Source organism: Scyliorhinus torazame, chromosome 2 (genome assembly GCF_047496885.1).
Source record: "Scyliorhinus torazame isolate Kashiwa2021f chromosome 2, sScyTor2.1, whole genome shotgun sequence".
Taxonomy (NCBI): domain Eukaryota; kingdom Metazoa; phylum Chordata; class Chondrichthyes; order Carcharhiniformes; family Scyliorhinidae; genus Scyliorhinus; species Scyliorhinus torazame.
This window is the reverse complement of record NC_092708.1, coordinates 30,864,940-30,890,459: the sequence shown is the minus strand read 5'-3', so window position 1 is coordinate 30,890,459 and position 25,520 is coordinate 30,864,940. Positions and strand designations below refer to the sequence as shown.

The following is a 25,520-nucleotide window of genomic DNA, read 5'->3' as shown; positions in this document are numbered from 1 at the left end:
AAGTAATTATGTTTAGAAACAGGCAGAAACTAAAATAAAGATGAACTTAAAAAATAAAAATATGTATTTATATTATAATGGACAGATTATACATACCATCAATGTAAAATTAGGTTTTTGATAAGGTTCCCCATGGTAGGCTACTGCAGAAAATACGGAGGCATGGGAGTCAGGGTGATTTAGCAGTTTGGATCAGAAATTGGCTAGCTGGAAGAAGACAAAGGGTGGTGGCTGATGGGAAATGTTCAGACTGGAGTCCAGTTACCAGTGGTGTACCACAAGGATCTGTTTTGGGGCCACTGCTGTTTGTCATTTTTATAAATGACCTGGAGGGGGGCGTAGAAGGATGGGTGAGTAAATTTGCAGATGACACTAAAGTCAGTGGAGTTGTGGACCGTGTGGAAGGATGTTACAAGTTACAGACGGACATAGGTAAGCTGCAGCGCTGGGTTGAGAGGTGGCAAATGGAGTTTAATGCAGAAAAGTGTGAGGTGATTCATTTTGGAAGGAATAACAGGAAGACAGAGTACTGGGCCAATGGTAAAATTCTTGGCAGTGTGGATGAGCAGAGAGATCTCGGTGTCCATGTACATAGATCCCTGAAAGTTGTCACCCAGGTTGATAGGGTTGTTAAGAAGGCGTACGGTGTGTTAGCTTTTATTTGTAGAGGGATTGAGTTTCGGAGCCATGAGGTCATGTTGCAGCTGTACAAAACTCTGGTGCGGCCGCATTTGGAGTATTGCGTGCAATTCTGGTCGCTGCATTTTAGGCAGGATGTGGAAGCATTGGAAAGGGTGCAGAGGAGATTTACCAGAATGTTGCCTGGTATGGAGGGAAGATCTTATGAGGAAAGGCTGAGGGGCTTGAGGCTGTTTTCGTTAGAGAGAAGAAGGTTAAGAGGTGACTTAATTGAGGCATAGCTTTAAATTGAGGGGAGATAGATAAAAGACAGATGTCAGAGGTAGGTTCTTTACTCAGAGAGTTGTAAGGGCGTGGAATGCCCTGCCTGCAACAGTAGTGGACTTGCCAACACTAAGGGCATTCAAATGGTCATTGGATAGACATATGGACGATAAGGGAATAGTGTAGATGGGCTTTAGAGTGGTTTCACAGGTCGGCGCAACATTGAGGGCCGAAGGGCCTGTACTGCGCTGTAATGTTCTATGTTCTATGTTCTATGTTCTAAGTTCTTGTCAGTTCAGCGGTTACTCATTAACTCCCCTCTGAGGCTGTGCCTCAATAGTGTACCCTCTGTAGTACGGTGGCGCAGTGGGTTAGCCCTGTTGCCTCACGGCGCCGAGGTCCCAGGTACGATTCTGGCTCTGGGTCACTGTGTGGAGTTTGCACATTCTCCCCATGTTTGCGTGGGTTTTGGCCCCACAACCCAAAGATGTGCAGGCTCGGTGGATTGGCCATGCTAAATTGCACCTTGAATGGAAAAAATGAATTGGGTACTCTAAATTTTTTTTTAAAATATATTCTACCCTCTGGAGAAGTGTAGAATCACTCACAGCGATTCCTGAATTTCCACATGTAACCTGTGGTTCCCAGAATTGCTGTCGGTTTGGGAGGAGTTACAACAGCAATCACTGATGTTTCCACCCTCATTACTGCCATCAGACCAAAGCTGTGACATTCTACATGGTCAATGGGGGTGAGAGGTGAGATTGCGACTGCTCCAAGAATGCGTTCAACCAGAATTGGCAACCTTATTCAAGATTATTTTTTATTTCCTCATTGATATGATGCTTTCAGCTTCCCACAATGATTTCTCACAGAGTTAGATTCAGTTTATATTCCTCAAACCGTTAGTTTACCGTTCCCCAACATCAAATGCGAACACACACACTTGCATTTCATGAGTCAACGGCCATTAATGATCATAAGTGACACCCGGGTAAACAAATTCTCAGCACCAATGGATTGTAAGCCTTTTTCCAGTGTGTAGAATTCACACACCGTGGGGTGTGAACAAAAGAAGAAAAGGAAAGTGCGCACACGCACAACAAAAAGATACATCATAAATAATTGTAATGATGTTGTGCCACCGGATAAAATAAAAGCGAATATCTTTTGATCAGGTGTTTCATTTGATGGCGTCTGACAGGAGCTTTGAAAGGAACGCATTTGATATTGTGCAGCACGGGGATCGGCACTGGAGGAGGCATTTATGCATCTCTTTCACATTAGCTTTGAAGGCCTGAATCAGAGTGTAGACTGATCCTATTTTATTATTGCACTGAAGAAGAAATGGTTGCCAAGCAGGTGGACAGATGGAATTCGGATGGCAAACTAAATTGACATCAATATTTTCTCATCTCAAAATGACGACAGCACTCTCTCTTGGTTGAGTACTGTCGCACTATGTGTCATCAGGAATCTCTTTCACCCCTTCAAATGCTGAAGGTGCACGACACACTGAGGGTAACTTAAACGCTCGACAATCGTTCAAAATCGTGACGTTGCTTCAGATATCAACCTCGGCTCAGGTTCTTGCCCCGCTATTCAGAAGATTTGAGGCTCCCACTTCAGAACATAAAATCTCGCCAGCACTGTCAGATGCCATCCTTTTTGATCAAGCTTAAAGCTATGGCCCCATACGATGATCTCTGATGGATGTCAAAAATACTGTGCTACAATTTTGAAGAATAATAATAAAGAAATATGAATAATAATAATAAAGGGATGGTTTAGCACAGTGGACTAAGACAGCTGGCTTGTAATGCAGAACAAGACCAGCAGCACGGGTTCAATTCCCCTTCCAGCCTCCCTGAACAGGCGCCGGAATGTGGCGACTAGGGGCTTTTCACAGTAACTTCATTGAAGCCTACTTGTGACAATAAGTGATTATTATTATTCTTCTTATTATTAATCTGCATTAGTGTCACAGGTAGGCTTACATTAACATTGCAATGAACTTACTGTGAAAACACTGCGGCGCCTGTTCGAGAACACTGAGGGAGCATTCAGAATGTCCAATTCACCCATCAAGTACGTCTTTGGGACTTGTGGGAGGAAACCGGAGCACCAGGAGGAAACCCACCCGACACGGGGAAAATGTGTAGACTCCGCACAGCCAGTAACCCAAGCTGGGAATCGAATCTGGGTCCCTGGCACTGTGAAGCAACAGTGCTAACCACTGTGCTACTGTACCACCATGAACTGCTGCAAACAAGGCAGAAGAATACATGAAGAATGGCAGGACCCTAGGAAGCACCGAGTATCAGAGGGACATTGGTGTTCATGTACACTGGTCCCGTACGTTAGCAGGACAGGTGGATACAGTGGCTAAGCAGGTATATGGTATCCTTGGCTTTATTAGCCGAGCCATAGAGTTTAAGAGCAGGGAGGTTGTGCTGGAATTGTATAAAATATTGGTTAGACCAGAGCTAGCATATTGTGTGCAGTTCTGCAATCCACATTATAGGATGGATGTGATAGTAGAGGAGATTTACCAGGATGATGCCTGGGCTGAATAGGTTTCGTTTTGAAGAGAGACTGGATAGACTGGGGTTGTTTTCCTTAGGGCAGAGGATACTGAGGGAGGACATGGTGGAGATGTATAAAGTTATGAGGGGCATAGATAGGGTAGATAGGAATAAACTTTTCCCTTTGGTGGAGAGAACAATGACCAGGAGGCATAGATTCAAGATAAGGACCAGGAGATTAAGAGGGGATGTGAGGGAAAACCTTTTATCCAGACGGTGGTGAAGTCTGGAAATCGCTGCCTGAAAGGGTGATGGAGGCAGAGACTCTCGTACCATTTAAGAAGTATTTAGATGTCCATTTGCGATGCCAAGGCAGACAAGGCTGTGGGCCGAGGGCTGGAAAATAAATGGGATTGGAGTAGGTAGGTGATTGTTATTGACCAGCATAAATGCAATGGGCCGAAGGGCCTTTTCCATTCTGTAGGTTTCTATGACTCTACCTCCAGGGCTATCGCCAAGCGCTGGAAAACGGGATAAGTGTCGTCAGATCTGTGTTGACTGGCATGGATACGATGATCCTTATGGCCTCCTTCTGTGCTGTAAACGTCTATGAAACCATGTGGTGTTGGTACACCCACAGTGCTGTGAGGCAGAGAACACCAGGATTTTGACTAAGCCACAATGAAGGAAAGTGGGTAGAGTTGCAAATTCCAAGGCAGGAATGTGTGTGGTTCAGAAGGGAACCTCCAGGTGGTGCCTGGTGTTCCGCATGCATCTGCTACATAGAAACACAGAAAATAGGTGCAGGAGTCTTTGTCCTTCTAGGTAGTAAGTGATTAATTGGCCACTAACGGGTCTTAACAATCCCAAGGGGTGTGGTGGTGGTGGGGGGTGGGGGATTGGGGGGGGTGGGGGGGGGGGGGGTGGGGGGGGGGGGCTGTTGGTGCAGTCTGTCTGATCCCTCCCCCACCTCTGGTAAAATTTTAGACAAGTCACGGACAGACGGACAGGCGGTTAGAAGACCAGCTGCTGGAAATCATGAGTGCCCCACCCTCAATCACCATCAAACCCACCGGGGAGGAAGTGAAAAATCCAACCACTGGATGCTGACTGACCACTTGTGAGCTTCCCAGTATTTTCTCTTCCTATTTCACATTTTTAACGCCCGTAGTCTGTCTTTTTCAACAAATCGATAACTTGCATTTACAGTGACTGCTGGGTGAATTTGTCGTGAATTCGGGGGTGGGCAATGGGGTTTTGGATGTGTTCCGGTTCCAGTTCCAGACTGTGGAAGAAGGGAGACCAGCCACTTTTAACAAAAGACCCTGCTCCCATGCCCACATGCCTGTCCTTGGCCTGCTGCAATGTTCCAGTGAAACTCAACACAAACTGGAGGAACAACATCTCATCTTCCGGTTAGGCACGCTACAGCCTTCTGGCCTCAACATCGAATTCAAAAAACTTCAGATGATTAGCTCGACCCCACCTAGACCCATTTGTTTTCATCCCATTTAATATAAACTGTCTTTTACCATTTAGTTCTTTCTTAATATATATACAACCCCGCCACAATCTTATCCACCTTTCCTTACCCCTTCTCCCCTTTGCTTCCTCCTTCCCCACCTCCCACATCTGCATATGTCACAGTTCACCCTCTGATGTTAGTTTCTCTGCTGTTTGGCCTCTCACACCTTTTGTTCTCTCTGGGGACTGACATCAGCACTCTTTCCCCTTGGGTTCTGTGGCCATTAGCACCCCATTTCCCTGGGTTTCTGTGGCTATGACTCATCTTTCATTCTCACTCCACAGTATAAATATTCCCCACATTCTCTGTCTGTTAGCTTTGACAAAGAGTCATCGGACTCGAAACGTTAGTTCTTTTCTCTCCCTCCAGGAGCTGCCAGACCTGCAGAGAATTTCCAGCATTTTCTCTTTCGAGGCCAGCCACTGTTGGAATCATCAAGTTTTAAGGTAACTTAGCCGTGGATGAGGGGATCAGCAGCAGACAACCCAAGGCAGAACTAAAGTCGGATAATGCTACAGCAAGATTTGGATAATATCCAGGCTTAGGCTGACAACTGGCAAACAAGAATCCCGCCACACAAGTGCCAGGCAATGATCATGTCCGACAAGAGAGAATCTAACCATCATCCTTTGACATTCAATAGCATTGGCATCGCTGAATCCCGTCCTATCAACATCCTGTGGATTACCATTGACAATAAGTTGAAATAGACCAGCAAATATGAATACTGCGGCTCCCAGAGCAGGCCAAAGGCTGGGAACTCACCTCCTGACACCGCCCCCCCCCTACCCCAGAGCCTCTCCACCATCTACAGGCACAAGTCAAGAGTGAAATGAAATATTCTCCATTTGCCTGGATGAGTGCAGCTCAAACAAAATCCAAGAAGTTAAACTCTAGGACAAAGCAGCCCATTTCATTGCCACCCCTTCCACAGACATCCAATCACTGATGCACAGTGGCAGCAGTGTTTACCAGCTGTAAGATGCACTTCAGCAACTCACCAAGGTTCCTTAAGCAGCGCCTTCCAAACCCATGACCTCTGCCATTTTGAATGCCAAGGGCAGCAGATACATGGGAACACCACATCTGGAGGTTCCCCTCCAAATCACTCAAGTCCTGACTTGGAAATATATGAAAAATGAAATGAAATGAAAATCGCTTCTTGTCACAAGTAGGCTTCAACGAAGTTACTGTGAAAAGCCCCTAGTCGCCACATTCCGGCGCCTGTTCGGGGAGGCTGGTACGGGAATTGAACTGTGCTGCTGGCCTGCCTTGGTCTGCTTTAAAAGCCAGCGATTTAGCCCAGTGTGCTAAACCAGCCCTTCATTGTAAACAGTCTGCTTTGGCCTCAGAGATTTGCCACGAAGATGAATGATGTAAGGCACCATTACTGTCAATGGTAGCAGTAATAGGATTTATTTATAAAAAGTTAGTTCTTGAGGATATTATAGAATCCCTACAGTGCAGAAGGAGACCAACCCTCTGAAAGAGCACCCTAATTAGGTCCACTCATCTGCCCTATCCCTGTAATCCCATAACCCCACCGAACATCGAACATTTGGACACTAAAGGACAATTTACAATGACCAATCCACCAATGCACATCTTTTGACTGTGGAATGAAACCGGAGCACCCGAAGGAAATCCACGCAGACACGGGGAGAATGTGCAAACTCCACACAGTCTCTCAAGGTTGGAATTGAACCCGAACACCTGGCGCTTTGAGGCGGCAGTGCTAATCACTGTGCCACCGTGCAGCCCATGGTTACAACAGAGTAACAAAGGGGAGGGAAGTTTGAAACATCTGGCAAAGAGGAGAAAGTTCCCGATGCCCAGGAATGTGTAATGAGTCATTCCTTAGGATGTACTTTTTGATGTGATGGTAAGGATTACACAATGTATTTTAGCTCCAGTCAAAATCAGATTATCCCCCCTGTCAGTACATGTGTAAAAAAGTTAACAAACTGCTCTTCACTTTTGTCTATTTCTCTGCTGTTTGAAATTAGCAAATGAATGAAGATATCACCCTGAAGTAATGTTGGTGACGGGATTATCCCAAATCCTTTGTGACTATAATTCTGGCACTCGCACCCAGACCGATAAGAAAGAATCGTTGATTTTTCTGTGACCTTCATTAAAGAACGTATTTGATTCCATCAGAGATGATATTAGCAACTGCTTTTCAATTACCTCTTAAAAAGATTTATTCTGAGCCCTTTTTTTTTTAATCAGATACTTGCAGGATAACAGGAAACAGCTTTGAGGACACCCTTGAAGAAACAAATGGAAATACCTTTCACTGGGGAAGAGTTAATGACAAGAGCATCGGTGCTGAAGGAACCCATTTAACCCCTTGAGCCCACCTCTTTTGCCTCACCTGCATCTGATGTCCATCTCCTCAACTTGATCCTGGAACATTTGCCGAACTAAAGTCTATCAATCTCAGTTTTGAAATCTTCCATTTACCCCCAGCCTCTAAAGATTTTGGAAGGCAGAGAGTTCAAGATTTCCATCTGCTTTTGCGTGAAGAACTGTTTTCTGATATCACCCCCTGAATGGTCTAACTTTAAAACGGAAGGATTCGGACTCCCCGCAAGTGAAAATACCATGGCGGGATTCTCCGGTCCACCAGCCGCGTTTTCCTGCGCCGCACGCCCTCGCCAGCAGCGAGATCCTCCGTTCCAGCAGCCGGCCAATGGGATGCCCCATTGTGGCCAGCCCACGTTGTTGGGACGCCCGTGGGTGTGGGGGCGCTGCTGGCAGAGTGGAGGACCCTGTCGACGGAGCATTCTGCTGCATACCTACCTTATCAATGCCTTTAATCATCTTCAAGTGGATTATCTCTTAAACGTTGTCCACAAGGTTACAGACGAAACCATTCCAGCCCACTTTTGGTCCGAGCCCACATTCTACCCTCTATAAATGTGAGGGCATCCATAACTCTGCCGCCCACCTCCTAACTCACATTAAACCCAATTCACTTATGAGCTCAGTGCTTGCGAACCAACATTGACTCCCAGTTAAGAAGCACATTCATCTTATACTTCTTTCCAGGTGCCCCCAGGCCTCCTCCTCTCCTTTCAATTCTCCTGCAGATCTTCAGTCTTCCGCGCACCTCCAACTCCGGCCTCCTGAATGTTTGTCAATTTAATGGCTCCACCATTGGTGCCATGTCCTAGGCTTGGAATTGTTTCCCTTCAGCTCTCTCTCTCTTTGGCCTAATCTGTTCTTTTGAGACACTAATTAAAACCTAGACCAAGCTTTTGTCTCCCTAGGTGACTAAGTGCAACATCTTGTTTCATAATGGCTCCGTGATTGGGACGTTTTATCACGTTAAAAGGTACGACATGAACGCAAGTTATTGTTGTAATGGAAGCACAAGCCTTGTCAATGCAATTGATGATGAAGGGCCTGCTGTCAATACACATCTGTTTGACTTCTGAAGCTGGCACTCACGGTAAGAACAGCCGTAAAGCTCAACCCGCATTCCAATCCTTCCGTTAGGATTCCAATCAAGAGGAACAAAGCGAAGGAATCTGGCTTTGATGGAGTGCTGCAACTTGTGATGTACAACAGTGTCTGCATTAGAGTTTCCCACAAAGGCCTGCAAGGAAAAAAAACAAAGGGTTAGGACAAAGCGAGATAACACTATTAACGATCACCAACCTGTCAGTACCAGCCAAAGTGAGTCTGAAAGGCGCACACGCAACTTTCACAGCAAGGTCAAACAGAAAACAAAAGTAATCAGTCTGGAAATTAATGGTGATTTTCCATGGATGAGTTGAGTGATCAATCTGGAACTATTTATAATTTGAACCAAAAAAGATGGATTGTCGTCACACCTGAAAATACACCTTTTTTTAAAGATTCAAAACGAAAATGGGGAGACTTGTATTTATGTGACACTGTTCAAATCATCGGACATCTCAAAGTACGTTGCAGCCAATTAAGTGCATTTCAAGTGTAGCCACTGTTGTGAAGTATGAAAAATGGCAGCCATTTTGTGCAAAGCAAGCTCCCACAAGCAGCAATGTGAGAATGACCAGGCAATCTTGATTTTGTAAATTATGTTAATTGAGGGTAACTATTAGCTGGGAGAGTGGGTTTAACGGTTGAGGACTCTGGGTCTGTACCCGTTGGAGTTTAGAGGGATGAGGGGGGATCTTATTGAAACTTACAGATTACTGCGAGGCCTGGATAGAGTGGACGTGGAGAGGATGTTTCCAGTTGTAGGAAAAACTAGAACCAGAGGGCACAACCTCAGTCTGAAAGGAAGACCTTTAAAACAGGGATGAGGAGGAATTTCTTCAGCCAGAGGGTGGTGAACGTTTGCCGCAGAAGGCTGTGGAGGCCAAATCACTGAGTGTCATTAAGACAGAGATAGATAGGTTCTTGATTAAAAAGAGGATCAGGGGTTATGGATGTAGTGATCTCTTGTTATGGGCGAGGCATTTTCAGAATCCCAAAATGTATCATGGAGTTCAACCAACCTGTCCCTTTAATGGATTTGTTGCTTTTCCTAGCACATGGCTTTTTCCCTCGGTGTGGGATTACAATTATGGACATGTGGGTTTTTAGACACAAAACACTGTTTATTCCATGAACTCAACTTAACATCTTAAATAAACATTGGATCTCTTAACATCTCTTAACCCTTACTTCAAAGATAACTCAGAAAATATTGCAACAGTAAATAACTTCCAAGAGACTTAACACCTTTAAACAGTATCACATCAGGTTAAAGGACATATATATTTTCTGTAGATTGGCACGGATATATTAGCTTGGTTGATTTCAGCTCCAGCACCTTGCTTTCTTCTTGCAGCTCTCTGGACACACACTGCTTTTTAAATTGAAACTAAAAACCTGCAAAATGGCTGAACTGAGCTGAGCTCCACCCACTCTATGACATCACTGTTTTCTTAAAGGTACATTGCTTACACATCAATTTCTTAAAGGCACTCTTGTATGACACTCTGTATATTAATATACATGATCAATGTATGTAAATGCAGAACAGTCAATTCAATACTAGATGTCTCACTATCAGATGGTATAAGAACGACTTTTCCGCTCACTCTGAGAGAGTGTGCTTCAGGAGAGTGAACAGACAAGACAGAGATTAGCTAGAGAGAGAAAAGTTATACGTTATTTCATTGTTACATTGTATAGTTAGTTAGTTATCTTTACTGTAGTTTATTTCTTTTACCAGTTGAGTATTAAGTACAAAAGACTCACAGAATATTATTTATGTTACTCATTAAGTTTGTTCATCTTTAAAAGGCTATTGTTTATTTCATCAACTCGGCTGGTTCAAAGAGTAGTATATATATTACGTAAAGTAATATAACATGGTACCAGAGTGATTTAAGCTTTTAAGAAAGACTAGTGAAGATTTAAATAAACAGAAGAAAAAAAAAACATTGGAATTAACTATTCGACTACAAAAGTCATCGCAACATCGGCAACTTCGACAAAAACAACTTTTCAATGGACCAAGTTCAAGCACCAAGACATCTCATGACCATTGGTAATTTAAATTTGAATTGGAAATTGTTCAAACAACAGGTTCAACTCCATTTCGAAGCTAGTGACTTAAGTGCTGCACCAGAACCTAGAAGAATTGCTTTACTTGTGTCCCTGGCAGGACAGCAAGCAATCAAAATCTTCAATTCCTTTAATTTTAATGCTGGTGAAGATAAAACAAAATTTGATCAAGTTATAGCGAAGTTCGATGAGCATTGCAATGAAATTTTAGAAAAATTAAAATTTCACAGACGAGTTCAAAACGTTGCTGAATCGGTGAATAATTTCATCACTGATCTCAAACCCTTAGCTAAAACGTGTAACTATGCAGATCTACATAATTCACTTGTAAGAGACAACGGCCATTCTCCGACGTTAGTCAACACTGAAATTCTCCAAGAAGAATCGATAAATGGGGCGTCATTCTCCGACCGCCCGCCGGGTCGGAGAATGGCCGTTGGCCGCCGTGAATCCCGCCCACACCCCCGCCGAAGTCTCCGGTAGCGGAGATTGGGCGGGATTCGGGCCGCGCCGGTTGGCGGGACCCCCCGCTCAATTCTCCGGCCTGGATGGGCCGAAGTCCCGCCCATAAATTGCCTGTCCCGCCGGCGTAAATCAAAGCTGGTATTTACCGGCGGGACCAGGCGGCATGGGCGGGCTCCGAGGTCCTGGGGGGGGGCACGGGGCGATCTGACCCCGGGGGGTGCCCCCACGGTGGCCTGGCCCGCGATCGGGGCCCACTGATCCGCGGGCGGGGCTGTGCCGTGGGGGCACTCTTTCCCTTCCGCCTCCGCTACGGCCTCCACCATGGCCGAGGCGGAAGAGACTCTCCCCACTGCGCATGCGCGGGAAACTTTCAGCGGCCGCTGACGCTCCCGCGCATGCGCCGCATTTCCGCGCCAGCTGGCGGGGCAACAAACGCCATTTCCGCCTGCTGGCGGGGCGGAAATCCCTCCGGCGTCGGCCTAGCCCCTCAATGTTGGGGCTAGGCCGCCAAAGATGCGGAGCATTCCGCACCTTTGGGCCGGCGCGATGCCCGGCTGGCTTTGAAAGCAGACCAAGTCAGGCCAGCAGCACGGTTCAATTCCCGTAACAGCCTCCCCGAACAGGCGCCGGAATGTGGCGACTAGGGGCTTTTCACAGTAATTTAATTTGAAGTCAACTTGTGACAATAAGCGATTTTCATTTCATTTCATTTCAAGATGCTACTTTGATGAAAGTCATACATCATCTTCAACAAGGATAGCCTTAAGGTAACTGTCTGCAATACCAATGCATTCAGTCAGAACTAACTATTGTAGGTGGTATACTGCTGAGACAAGATCGCATTGTGATTCCACAAAGCATGAGGTCTGAAATGCTCTCTAGACTTCATGATGGACATTTAGGGATTGAAAAATGTAAATGTCGTGCCAGACAATCGATCTATTGGCCAGGTATCAACAATGAAATCCCGGGCATGATATCATCGTGTTCAACGCGTCAGTCACATCAAAATCATCAATGCAAAGAACCACTGCAACCACGTGATCTTGTAACATCACCATGGATCAAGGTTGATCTTTTTCACTTATTTGGTAAGGACTATCTCGTAGAAATTGACTGTTTTTCCAATTTTCCTGAACTAGTGAAATTGAACGACATCACATCCAGTACTGTCATAAAGGCATGCAAGGAAATATTTGCCAGGCATGGTGTTCCCAGTATCGTCATGTCTGACAATGGCCCATGTTTTTCAAGTCATGAATGGCAAGAATTCTCATTGAGTACAATTTTGAACATGTAACTTCAAGCCCTAATTTTGCACAGTCCAATGGAAAAGCAGAAAAAGGTGTTCACATTATGAAACAGCTACTTATTAAATCAAAAGATTCACAATCTGATTTTTATCGAGCTTTGCTCAATTACAGGACATCATCTTTATCTACAGGATTATCTCCATCACAAATGTTAGACTATAGAATTTCGAGGACGACTCTACCTCAGTTACATTTTCCTGATCCTGCACAGTGTTGCACTGTGAAGAAAATTCAACAACAGAAAATGAAGCCGAAAAGATACTTTGATCAACATTCAAAAGAATTGTCTACTCTATCTGAGGATATTACTGTTAGATTACGATTTCCTGAAGGTGGTTGGTTTGACATTGCTCGTATAATGTGGCAATTTTCTCCAGGATCTTATCTGATAAGAACTTCAGATGGAAACATTCTGAGAAGAAATAGAAGAGATCTACTTCAAGTCACTGATACTGTGAAGATTTTTCCTGATCTTTATTTGAACCAGACATCCCAAAACAAATTGAACAGCAAATGCATTCAAATTTGATGATCAACAAAGACATTAAAACTTCTTCATCACCTTTGAGGTTAAGAAAATCGACAAGGAGAAGACCCAATCGTCTGAATCTTTGAACTTTTTCATGATTCTAGTGATTACTGTACATTGTATACATTGCATTTCATATGTAACTAAATTTTCTTTTAATATTTCCAAGAAAATGTAAAAAAAAGGGGATTTAGTGATCTCTGTATATTAATATACATAATCAATGTATGTAAATGTAGTACAGTCAATTCAACACTAGGGGCGTCATTCTCCGCCGGCGGGAGTCTCCGTTTTGCCGGCGGTGGGGGGTTTCCCGACGGCGTGGGGCTGCCCCACAATGGGAAACCCCATTGACCGGCCGGTGTTACGGAGACTCCCGCCGGCCGGTCGGGGCAGAAATGTGGCGGGGCGGGTAGGAGAATTTCGCCCTAGATGTCTCACTATCAGACTTTCCCGCTCTTTCTGTGTGAGTGTGCTACAGGAGACTGAACAGACAAGACATAGAATAGCTAGAGAGAGAGAAAGAGAAGTTATACGTTATTTCATTATTACATTGTATAGTTAGTTATCTTTACGTAATTTGATTTATTTTACTAGTTGAGTATTATACACAAAGGACTCACAGAATGTTATTTATATCACTCATTAAATTAGTTCATCTGTGTGTTAAATTATGAGGAGAAATCATATAAACTCAGCGTTACTCTCTTGAATTTAGAGGTTTGAGGACGTAGTCGAATTGCAGGAACCAAACTAGTAAAGTATTTCAATACGGTGGATGCAAAATAGATATTTGCCCTGGTGTGGAACTCCAGCACAACACGACACCATCTTAAAACTAAAGCTAGACTCCTCAGGAATGCAATCAGGATGCACTGCATCACACACAGGGTTGTAAACAGGTGAACTCTCTACATTGCCATGGATCCTGGATCAATTGAAATTTTTAAAGACAGAGAAGGTCAATTCCAAGAATGGACAGGTTGTCTTACGAGGAAAGGTTGGAGAGGTCAGCAGGTTTGTGTTCATGAGAGTTTAGAAGAGTTAGAGGTGACTTAATGAAAGCCTTTCTGATCCTGGGGGGTATTAACAGGGTGTATATGGGGAGGATGTTTCCTCTTGTCAGAGAATCTGGAACTTGGGGATCACTGTTTTAAAAATAAGTGGTTTGGGGGCACAGATAGGTGCTTCTGTGGACGTGAAAGAGACTCCAGGATGGCATGTTGCCTCCCTGGTGCGAGGGTCCAGGGTGTTTCAGAACGGGTAATGGGCATCCTGAAGGGGGAGGGCAAACAGGCAGTGGTCATGGTACGTATTGGTACTAACGACAGAGGCAGGAAGGGGGATAAGGTCCTGCAGCAGAGTTCAGGAAGCTAGCCAGAAAGTTAAAAGTCAGGACCTCTAGGGTTGTAATCTCGGGATTACTCCCTGTGCCATGTGCCAGTGAGGCTAGAAATAGGAAGATAGAGCAGCTAAATACGTGGCTAAACAGCTGGTGTAGGAGGGAGGGTTTCCGTTATCTGGATCACTGGGAGCTCTTCCGGGGCAGGTATGACCTGTATAAGAAAGACGGGTTGCATGTAAACTGGAGAGGCATAAATATCCTGGCCACGAGGTTTGCTGGTGTCACACGGGAGGTTTTAACTAGTATGGCAGGGGGGTGGGTACCGGAGCAATAGGTCGGAAGGTGAAAATATTGAGGGAGAACGAGGAAGAGCAGACAGGGAGATGTTGCTGAAACAGCGGGACATGTGGCCCGAAGTGCATATGTTTTAATGCAAGGAGTATAACAGGTAAGGCAGATGAACTTAGAGCTTGGATTAGTACTTGAAACTATGATGTTGTTGCCATTACAGAGACCTGGTTGAGGGAAGGACAGGATGGGCAGCTAAACGTTCTAGGGTTTAGATGTTTCAGGTGGGATAGAGGGGGACGTAAAAGGTGGTGGAGGAGTTGCGCTGGTTAGGGAGAAGCTGTTCTGTGGGAGGACACCTCAGAGGGTAGCGAGGCTATATGGGTAGAGATCAGGGAAGGGATTCTCCCACAATTGGCGGGGTGGCCAGTACCGGCACCAAGGGCAGCATGAACCACTCCGGCATCAGGCCGCCCGGAAGTTGCGGAATCCTCCGCACTTCCGAGGGCTAGGCCGGCGCTGGAGGGGTTGGCGCCATGCCAACCGGCACAGAAGGGCCTCCGCTGGCCGCCGCGAGATGGAGCATGCGCAGGACTGCCGCCATGATTCCTGTGCATGCGCAGGGTGTTTCTTCTCCGCGCCAAGCAAGGCGGAGCCTTACAGAGGCCGGCGCGGAGGGAAAGAGTGCCCCCACGGCTCAGGCCCGCCCGCAGATCGGTGGGCTCCAATCGTGGGCCAGGCCACCGTGGGGGCCCCTCGCCAGTGCCAGATCCCCCCGCGCCCCCCCGAGGACTCCGCTAAACGGCTGACAAGCCAGATCCCGCCAGTATGGACCATGTCCATTTCACGCCAGCGGGACAGGCCAAAAACGAGTGGCCGCTAGGCCCATCGGGGCCCGGAGAATTGCCGGGGGGGCCGCTGCCAACAGCCACCGACCGGCGCAGGCGATCCACGCCTCCGCCCGAAAACCGGCGCCGGAGAATTCGGCAGCCAGCGTCGAAGCGGCGGAGAGGGTTTCACACCGCCCCCCGGCGATTCTCCGACCCGGCGGTGGGTCAGAGAATCTCGTCCCAGGAATAAGAAAGAAAATGGGCGTCATTCCCCGACCCCCCGCCGGGTCGGAGAATGGCCGTTGGCCGCCGTGAATCCCGCCCCCGCCCCCGCCGAAGTCTCCGAGGGGAGAAAAGTCGGCGGGGCGTTAATGGCGCCGCTGCCGCGGAGAATGTCACGGGTCTGCGCAAGGCAGCCGATTTTCGGCCTGCCGATATTCTCCCTTCCGGATGGGCCGAAGTCCCGTCGACTTGATGACCGTTCACGTCGACGTGAATCAAACCTCCTTTTCATCGGCGTGACCCGGTGCTCCAGGCTCACGCCGACCAGCGAGGAGGTGAGTGACGGCCTGGGGGGTTGGCTCTGGGCAGGAAATGGCGTGGCCGCAGACTGATTGCGTGAGGAGAGGTGTGTCTCGGCTTGTGTGTGTGTGCGGCGGGGGGGGGGGGGGGGTGGTTAGAGTAGGCTGGGCTCCGGGGGAGTGCCGGGAGGGGGTCCGTGCCGGGGTGGAGTTTGGGGGTTGGGGAGGGGGTCCGTGCCGGGGTGGAGGTTGGGGGTTGTGGAGGGGGTCCGTGCCGGGGTGGAGGTTGGGGGTTGTGGAGGGGGTCCGTGCCGGGGTGGAGGTTGGGGGGGGGGGTCCGTGCTGGGGTGGGTGATGGGAGGGCAAATGAGTTGGTCCACCTGGCCAGGTGCCAGCCTCCAACAGTTGGACCCATGCGGTCCATGCCACCTGGCTGGGGGGAGGAGGGGATATGGGCAATGATGACATGTCGTCGTTCCCCTCCCCCCCACCAGGTCGTCATGTTTTCAGATCATCCAGCGATGTTGGCCGCCGTGGTGGCAGCCGCTCATGTCTATGTTGCCCTGGATGAGGAGGAGGAGGAGGAGGAGGAGGAGCGTGCCAGAGAGGCGGCGCAGGCTGCCGCAGAGGGGCAGGCGGCAGCCGCCCAGGCTGGCGGGACACCTGACCGACAGGACGAGGAGGGGGAGGAGGACGTCGCGGCCCCACGGCAACGGAGGCACCCGAGGGCGCCCCTTGTGTACCGGCCCCGGCAGTCATACCAGGACCTCACGGACCGGGAATGCAGGAGGAGACTCCGGATGAGCCGGGAAACCGTGGCACACATCTGCCACCTGCTGGCACACCTGTCACCGCGTGGCACTGGCGGGGGACACCCTCTCCCCGTGTCCGTCAAGGTTACGGTGGCCCTGAACTTTTATGCAACGGGGTCATTCCAGGCACCGAGTGGGGACCTGTCCGGCATATCGCAGACATCGGTGCATCGGTGCATCCGGGCAGTGACAGATGCCCTTTATGCCATGGCGCACCGCTACATCCGCTTCCCCGTGGACCGGGCCAGCCAAGATGCCCGGGCCGTGGGCTTCTCTGCCATTGCCGGGTTCCCCATGGTCCAGGGCGCGATTGATGGGATGCACGTCGCCGTGCGGCCACCTGCAGATAACAGGGCCGTGTTCACTAATAGGAAGGGGACCTATTCGATGAACGTACAGGTGGTCTGCGACCACCGCATGATGATCCTGCACGTCTGCGCCCGTTACCCAGGCAGTGTACACGACTCATTCGTGTTGTCGCGGTCATCCATCCCCGGCATGTACGAGGGACGCCATCCCCGGCTGAGGGGCTGGTTGCTGGGCGACAGGGGCTACCCATTGCGATCGTGGCTGATGACGCCTATACGGAGGCCACGCAATGAGGCGGAGAACCGCTACAATGATGCACATGTAGCGACAAGGGGAGTGATCGAGAGGTGCTTTGGCGTGCTGAAGATGCGTTTCAGGTGCCTGGACCTCTCTGGGGGCGCCCTCCAGTATCGGTCAGATAGGGTCGGCCGCATCATTGTGGTGTGCTGCGTCCTGCACAACATAGCCCAGCAGAGGGGCGATGTGCCGCAGGCAGAGGAGGGCGGAGTGGAGGAGCAGCAGGAAGAGGCCCAGTCCTCCCCAGATGAGGGGGATGGGGGCAATGGTCAGGGCAGACGGGGTAGACACAGACGGGTGGCTGTCCACCGTTACCGGCTGGCCCAGCGGGCACGGGACAGACTGATAGACGCCCGCTTCACTGACTAGATGGGCGTGGGAATTGGGTAGTATGGCCACAGACCGCACACCATGACAACAGCCGACCACCCACACCCCCCACCCATCCATCCACCCAGCACCATCACCCCCCTCCCCAACCCCACACACCCCACCCGCATGCACACCACCCCCCCCACTCCCAATTGCCGATCCACCGGCGGCACAACGGGCCGGGCTCACCCAGTTGCGGGTGGACGCGTGTCTATCGCAGGCCATGGAGAATGATGACAGCCCGCCTCCGATGAGCTCCTGGCTCTACATCGTTGGACTATGTCTGACCCATGGCCACAGTACCACCATCCACCCGGACCATCCCTGCATGCGGCTGTGACACTGCAGCGCACGGTCCCGTCCTCTGCCCGGGGGATGTTGATGGCGGCCCAGGGGGAAGGGGGCAGACTCACCTGGGGCTGAGGTAAGACCACCCCTCACACACACACTTGCGCTCAACGTACATGACACCCCCGCACACTTTGGACAGAGCACAAAGGCAGCTTCGGTAGGTGTAACATTGACTTTAATAACCAAAGGAGTTCATGCACGTGCCCTAGCGCCTAAAACTCATCTGTGCCCTGCACCCGTGCCAACTTACTCAGTGTCTAATTGTTTGGCCTTACGGGACCATTGACTACGTCTACGTGGTTCCCCAGACGGTACAGCAGAACTGGAGGTGGACTCCTGTGATTCCTGCCCTCTGACACTGGATCCCTTTGGCGGCCGTTTCCTGGGGCATCCTGGCCTAGATGGGCCAGGCTGCGGCCCGGGCGACTGGGATGGCGAGCTGCCAGCCTGTCCTGCCCGTTGCCCACCCGATGCACCTGGGACGGAAGGGGGGGAGTCCGAGGTGTCGCGGTGTACCGGGACCTCCCCTACAGAGGGAGCCGGGACGGACCACACCACCTCCTCCTCCCTCAGGGTGCCCGATGGCCCCCAGGCCTCTACATGGGTGGGGGATGCGAACGGACTGGCCATCCGACGCGCCCCCGACATCTGGCGCTGCCAGTCCTGGAGGCCCGTGCTGGTATCGACAGGGGTCTGCAGGTTTGCAGCCATGGAGCCCAGGGGGTTGTCGAACCCTGTCTGCGACAGTGCGACGCCAGCTCGCACATGGCCACTGGCGCCGATGCCCTCAGCGATGGCCTGCTGAGACTGGGCCATGGCCTGCAGAGACTGGGCCATGGCCTGCAGAGACTGGGCTATGGCCTGCTGAGACTGGGCCATGGCCTGCTGAGACTGGGCTATGGCGTTGAGCGCCTCTGCCATCTGGCGCTGGCACTGGCTCATGGCCTCCTGTGAGAGGGCAGCCATTTCCTGGGCCACAGACGCCGCCTGCACGGAAGGCCCCAGGCCTCGCAAACCGTTCCCCATGTCTGACACCGTCGCACCCATTGCCTCCACCGCGGACGCCACCCGTGTGGTGTCAGCCTGGGTGGCACGCATGACCGGGACCACTCCCAGCTCCTGGACGCGGGTGGACTCCTCCACCTGCGACCGCAGCCGCCGCAAGCCACCCGTCACCCTATTCGCTCGTCTCCGTGTCGGTGGTTGCATCGGATCTATGTGTGGGTGTGGTAACTGCAGGAACCCGGGATCCATCTGGGCGGCAGATGTTCGCTTGGCCTGGGCTGCCCTCCGACCGCCCGGTCCCTCTGCTGCTCCTACCTCCACCTGCTGTACCGGGACGGCTGTGTTGTGCGCACCAGTGAGTGTACCAGACGCCTCATCACTAAAGTGCCCAACCGTGGTGAGTGTTTCTGCGATGGTGGAGGGTGTTGGTGACAGCAGTGGCGTTGTGTCGTGCTCTTCGTCCCACTCTGAGTCCATGGCACTTTGGGGTGGGGGTTCGTCTCCACCCATCCACTCTGAGTCACTGTCCGGTATTTCGTCTTCCCGGGTAGGGGTGTCCTGGGTAGTGCTGTCCCGGGTAGTGCTGTCCCGGGTAGGGGTGTCCTGGGTAGTGGTGTCCCGGGTAGGGGTGTCCTGGATAGTGGTGTCCTGGGTAGTGGTGTCCTGGCTCGGATGTGACGGGGGCCTGTGGCTGCCCCCCTCATCGCTGGGTGGTCGCTCCCGCACGTGACGGGGGTGTCGTCTCCCTGTTGCTCCAGGTCTCTCCGTCTCCCGTGGTCTCCGAGGGGCATCCTGCGGGCGTCGCATGCTGGAGGGTTCGGGTCTCTCCGTCTCCCGTGGTCTCCGAGGGGCATCCTGCGGGCGTCGCATGCTGGAGGGTTCGGGTCTCTCCGTCTCCCGTGGTCTCCGAGGGGCATCCTGCGGGCGTCGCATGCTGGAGGGTGCGGGTCTCTCCGTCTCCCGTGGTCTCCGAGGGGCATCCTGCGGGCGTCGCATGCTGGAGGGTGCGGGTCTCTCCGTCACCCGTGGTCTCGGAGGGGCATCCTGCGGGCGTCGCATGCTGGAGGGTGCGGGTCTCTCCGTCTCCCGTGGTCTCGGAGGGGCATCCTGCGGGCGGTCTGCATCTGCGGGGATGGGTGCCTGGACGTTTGGTCCTGCGATACACAATGAAGCATGCATGGTTAGACATCAGGCAGTGATCAGGTGATACGGGAGAGGGGGATATAGGGGAGGGGGGATATGGGGACGGGCTGTTGGTGGCTCACTTGCTCGTGGGGCCCCGACCTCTGCATCAGCAACCTCCCGGTCGTCAGGTCCGCCAGCCAGTTCCAGGGCCCTTTCCTCGTGTACGGTCAGTGGCCTCTCATCAGCGGGCCCTCCTCCAGTCCTCACATGCTCCCTATTGTTGTGTGCGCGCTTCTCCTTGGGGGGGGGGTGGTGGCAGGGGTAAAAGGCAACAGTGTTAGGCAGGTATATGAATGCACGCCATCGGTTGCGCGTGCATTGCAGAGGTTAAGGTTAGGGCTGGATTCACTTGGGGATATGGGGGATATGGGGGAGGGGGGATATGGGGGATATGGGGGAGGGGGGATATGGGGGATATGGGGAGGGGGGATATGGGGGATATGGGGGAGGGGGGATATGGGGGATATGGGGGAGGGGGGATATGGGGGTTATGGGGGAGGGGGGATATGGGGGATATGGGGGAGGGGGGAATATGGGGGATATGTGGGAGGGGGGATATGGGGGAGGGGGGATATGGGGAATATGGGGGAGGGGGGATATGGGGAATATGGGGGAGGGGGGATATGGGGGATATGGGGGAGGGGGGATATGGGGGAGGGGGGGATATGGGGAATATGGGGGAGGGGGGATATGGGGGAGGGGGGATATGGGGAATATGGGGGAGGGGGGGATATGGGGGATATGGGGGAGGGGGGATATGGGGGAGGGGGGGATATGGGGAATATGGGGGAGGGGGGATATGGGGGAGGGGGGGATATGGGGGAGGGGGGATATGGGGGAGGGGGGGATATGGGGAATATGGGGGAGGGGGATATGGGGGATATGGGGGAGGGGGGATATGGGGGAGGGGGGATATGGGGAATATGGGGGAGGGGGGATATGGGGGATATGGGGGAGGGGGGGATATGGGGGAGGGGGGATATGGGGGATATGGGGGAGGGGGGATATGGGGGAGGGGGGATATGGGGGAGGGGGGATATGGGGGAGGGGGGATATGGGGGATATGGGGGATATGGGGGAGGGGGGAATATGGGGGATATGTGGGAGGGGGGATATGGGGGAGGGGGGGATATGGGGGAGGGGGGATATGGGGGATATGGGGGAGGGGGGATATGGGGGATATGGGGGAGGGGGGGATATGGGGGAGGGGGGGATATGGGGGAGGGGGGAATTTGGGGGAGAGGGGATATGGGGGACGCTCACCCTGCCTGCTCTGACGAGGTCGTTCACCTTCTTGTGGCACTGGGTGCCTGTCCGTGGTGTCAGGGCCACAGCGGTGACGGCCTCTGCCACCTCCCTCCACAAACGCCGGCTGTGGCATGGGGCAACTCTGCGGCCGTGCCCGGGATACAGGGCGTCCCTCCTCTGCTCCACCGCATCCCGGAGCGCCTCCACATCGCGTGACTCGAACCTCGGGGCTGAGCGACGGCCAGCCATCAAGTCGGGTGTTGCGGTCGGCTGTTCCGGTCGGGTGGGGGGGAGCTGCGCGGCCTTATGAGCCGTCACGCCGTGCAGCGCGTATGACGCTGCACGGCGTGAACCACTGCGCAAGCGCGGATCCCGTTACGTCGCTGCTAGCCCATTTCGGGCCGCAGACTATCGGCCCATTTTTATGACGTGACGCAAGTGGGATTTGCGCCGTTTTTTGCGCCGATCGGCGGAGTTTCCGCCGATAACGGAGAATTTCGCCCAATGTAACTGGTCTGGGGCGGGATTCTCCGCAATTTGCGCGATGTCCGCTGACCGGCGCCAAAAACGGCGCAAATCAGTCCGGCATCGCGCTGCCCCACAGGTGCGGAATCCTCCGCATCTTGAGGGGCCGAGCCCTAACCTTGAGGGGCTAGGCCCGTGCCGGACTGATTTCCATCCCGCCAGCTGGCGGGAAAGGCCTTTGGTGCCCCGCCAGCTGGCGCAAAACTGACTTTGCCGTGCGCGCATGCGCGGGAGCTTCAGCGGGCGCTCACGGCATCCCCGCGCATGTGCAGTGGAGGTGGTCTCTTCCGCCTCCGCCATAGTGGAGACTATGGCTAAAAAGGATAGGTGGGGCTACTGGGTTCAGGGGATAGGGTGGAGGTTTGAGGTGCTCTTTCCAAGAGGTGGTGCAGATTTGATAGGCCGAATGGCCTCCTTCTGCACTGTAAATTCTATGTCTATGTCTAAGATAATGACGAGAAGCTTCCTTGAACCACTATTGTCCCTTGTCTGTCGTGATTTGGTACAACTGATTGGACTGCTAGGCCAATTTAGAGGGCAGTTCGGAGTCAAACACATTGGGCGGGATTCTCCACACCCGCGCCGAAGTGGCCGCGCCGTCGTGAACGCCGTCGAGGTTCACGACGGCGCGAAACGGCCTCGATCCCGACCGATTCAGGCACTGACAATGGGCTAGGATCGGGGCCGCGGGGGCAGCACGGTAGCATTGTGGATAGCACAATTGCTTCACAGCTCCAGGGTCCCAGGTTCGATTCCGGCTTGGGTCACTGTCTGTGCGGAGTCTGCACATCCTCCACGTTGTAAGGTTTTCGGGCAATTCGGCCCTTTTTGGACTGCCCAAGAATAAAACCCAGAGACTAAACTGGACACTTTTCAGCCAAAGGAACGTAACCAAATTTCCCAGCAGGCTTGGTCCGCTGAGCTGAGTAGGGGCATAGGTATTTACAAACCCCCCCCCAGGAGCTACAAGGAAGAAGGAGCCAGACAACTAGATAAGATTAAACACAGAGACAAAGGGGCATGGTAATGCTGTAAGGGGCCTGCCTGCAAGCAGGACAATGGAATGGTCATAGCCCCATGCAGATGTAAATGACTTTGCCTCCACCAGAGCAGAATCCAATCAACACCCCATCAACATAGCAGCTATCTCCGGAGCAGATGGAAGACTTTGAAAATCTTCACAAGGGAGCTCAACCTCGTTATCTCGAAAAGCAGACTGGAGGCGGACCTAGGGGAGGTACTCCCATCTCGACAGGTCTGACCGGCTCAAAGGGGGCAGGACCAGCGGGAACTTTAAACCTTATGGATTCAATGCAAAAGGGGCTGGCCGAACACAGGAAAAAGCCAGGTAAAACAATATAAAAGGGGCTGTGTTTCGATTGAGGGTCTCTTGGCTCGACCTCTCCACCTTTGACTTGACCTCTGCAGCCTGTGACTGTAAGTACCCTGCAGCAGCTTGCGAAACTCCCTTGACTTTGATAGTGGTTGAGGCTTTGGGGAAGGGGACTTGATTTGTGTTCTGTGTCATTGCTAAAACTGTGTAACAATAAGATTTTTCGTTGTGTCCGTTATAGTACTTTCTGAATAGACTTAGTTTGTGTTAGAGTTTAAGATTTTATTATAATTTCTTCTGTTTGATGATTTTGACCTGGGTTTTGCAATAAACCTTGATTTGCTGATAATTGGAGTTGTTTAAATTCTTCAATCTCTCACCAGCGATCTCTGACCAAGTCATTGTTAAGATATTCCTCACCTTAATTCCGGGTTCAAGAATCTAGGGTCATCTTGAGCGATTCACTCAGGACAGGCTGCTGGTTAGGTAATAAACAGCAGTGTCCTATTCTCTCTCTTGGGAAAGCTACTCCAGCGAAGTAGGAACCGGGTGGGTGTTGCACCACCGGCAAGAGAGAGAATCACCTGGGCATTGGTAGGGGTCTGGATATCTGTGTGATATAAGCCTCAGGCTTCCGGTTAGGGATAAACGGCAGGGTATAATGATGGAGCAGCAGGCACTAGGACCCTGGTGGAGCCGGGCTGTGGACACAGAACCACAGACAGGCTGCGGCAACTTCAAAGCGGGAGCTGCTGCTGCCGCCGGATAGCAGCAGGCACTAGGACCCTGGTGGAGCCGGGCTGTGGACACAGAACCACAGACAGGCTGCGGCAATTTCATGTTGATTTCACAACTTCAAAGCGGAAGCTGCTGCTGCCGCTGGATAGAACCCATGCACTTTAAGGTAGGTAGGTCTGTAGAGGCAAGGATGTGTTTTGTCTGTTTTACAGATGGGGCACCCGACGATGTGGAGCTTGCTGATGATCTTGGCGATGGTGGGACCGGGAGAACTCCGCAGAGGCGAGACAGAAGAGTCCTTCGTCTATGGGTGCTCTGGCGGCAGAGCCCCTCTTGTCACTACCGGACAGGGAGACCAGGTGGCCACAGAGCAGACCCGCTACTCCCACCTGGGGAGGTGGCCTGGGTGGCTGGGGTCGAACTCGACCAGGTACTCCAGCCACCAGAGCTTCACCTATGGAGAGGCCTCTGTACTCTGCGAGGAGGTACAGGTGGCGACTGACCGGGTTAGGGTGACTGAGGGCAGGCGGGTGTGTCTAACCTGTAAGGGGGACGTTCCTTTGGGGAGATGGTGGTGGCTCAGGAAGCTGAGCCTGGACATGAGGGATCGGTCCTCGGACTGGGAACGCCTGGACAACAACACCTACCGGACCATCACGGGGTCACCGGGTAGGATCACCGTTTGCTGGGATAAGTGGTGGGCTTCTGACCAGGGCATTTATTTGTGTTTATGGGGGTCTACCAAGGCATGTCCACAAGGGGCATCGATCACTTTTGTTAGGTGGTGGCAGAACCCAGGGAACGGGATGAATTGACCGCAGTGGGGAGGGATGTGTAACGCCCAGGGAAGGGATGACTGTAAAAGCTACCGAACTGCTGGTTCAGGTAAAGCGACCCCTGCCCACAGCCCAACCAATCGACCCTCACAACTGTCCGATCACCACCAGGGGGGCCTGAGAATGGTTTAGTGTTTGTCCCCACAAAGAAAATGTTGTACCAGGGGGTACATTATGCTGTCGCCTCAGTTGGACTGAACCCCTCAGCTGCAGGTATCGACGACGGAGGAAAAATGAAGAGCCTTCAACGGGAAGAAGCGAAGTGCAGCCCAGAAAAGAGGATCCTTAGTAAAATAAAGAGATTCAAATGTAAATAGTTGTATGGATTCGCGGGTTTCAGTTATTTGATTGTGATATATGTACAGGGACCCTTACGTTTGGGGTTCCGGTGAAATGTGTGTATGTTACTGTGTGTTTAAATTAAGTATGGTCTTGTCTTTCCCTTTCAATGAAATTAGGGGTAACCTAGATTAAGGGAACTGTCTTGGGACTTGTAGTTTCGCATGTTGTTGAGGGGGGGCCTACGGTCCACACAAAAGGAAATGATTGCCCTTCACCTGTGTCGATACGGTCCAAGCAGGTAGGGACGTATCGAAGGGGCATCTGTAAGGTTTTCGGGCAATTCAGCCCTTTTTGGACTGCCCAAGAATAAAACCCAGAGACTAAACTGGACACTTTTCAGCCAAAGGAACGTAACCAAATTTCCCAGCAGGCTTGG

At 51.5% G+C, this 25,520-nt stretch overlaps 1 protein-coding gene across 2 annotated transcripts in view; it reads right to left on the bottom strand.

The window, feature by feature from the left end:
• The window catches only part of LOC140387024 (contactin-associated protein-like 5), a 1,394,308-nt gene that overhangs the window by 787,420 nt on the left and 581,368 nt on the right, over positions 1–25,520 (bottom strand). For both annotated transcript variants that reach the window (XM_072470006.1, XM_072470014.1), the window contains exon 4: positions 8,410–8,557. In XM_072470006.1, the coding sequence (XP_072326107.1) occupies positions 8,410–8,557 (148 nt within the window). The remainder of the gene's footprint in view (positions 1–8,409; positions 8,558–25,520) is intronic.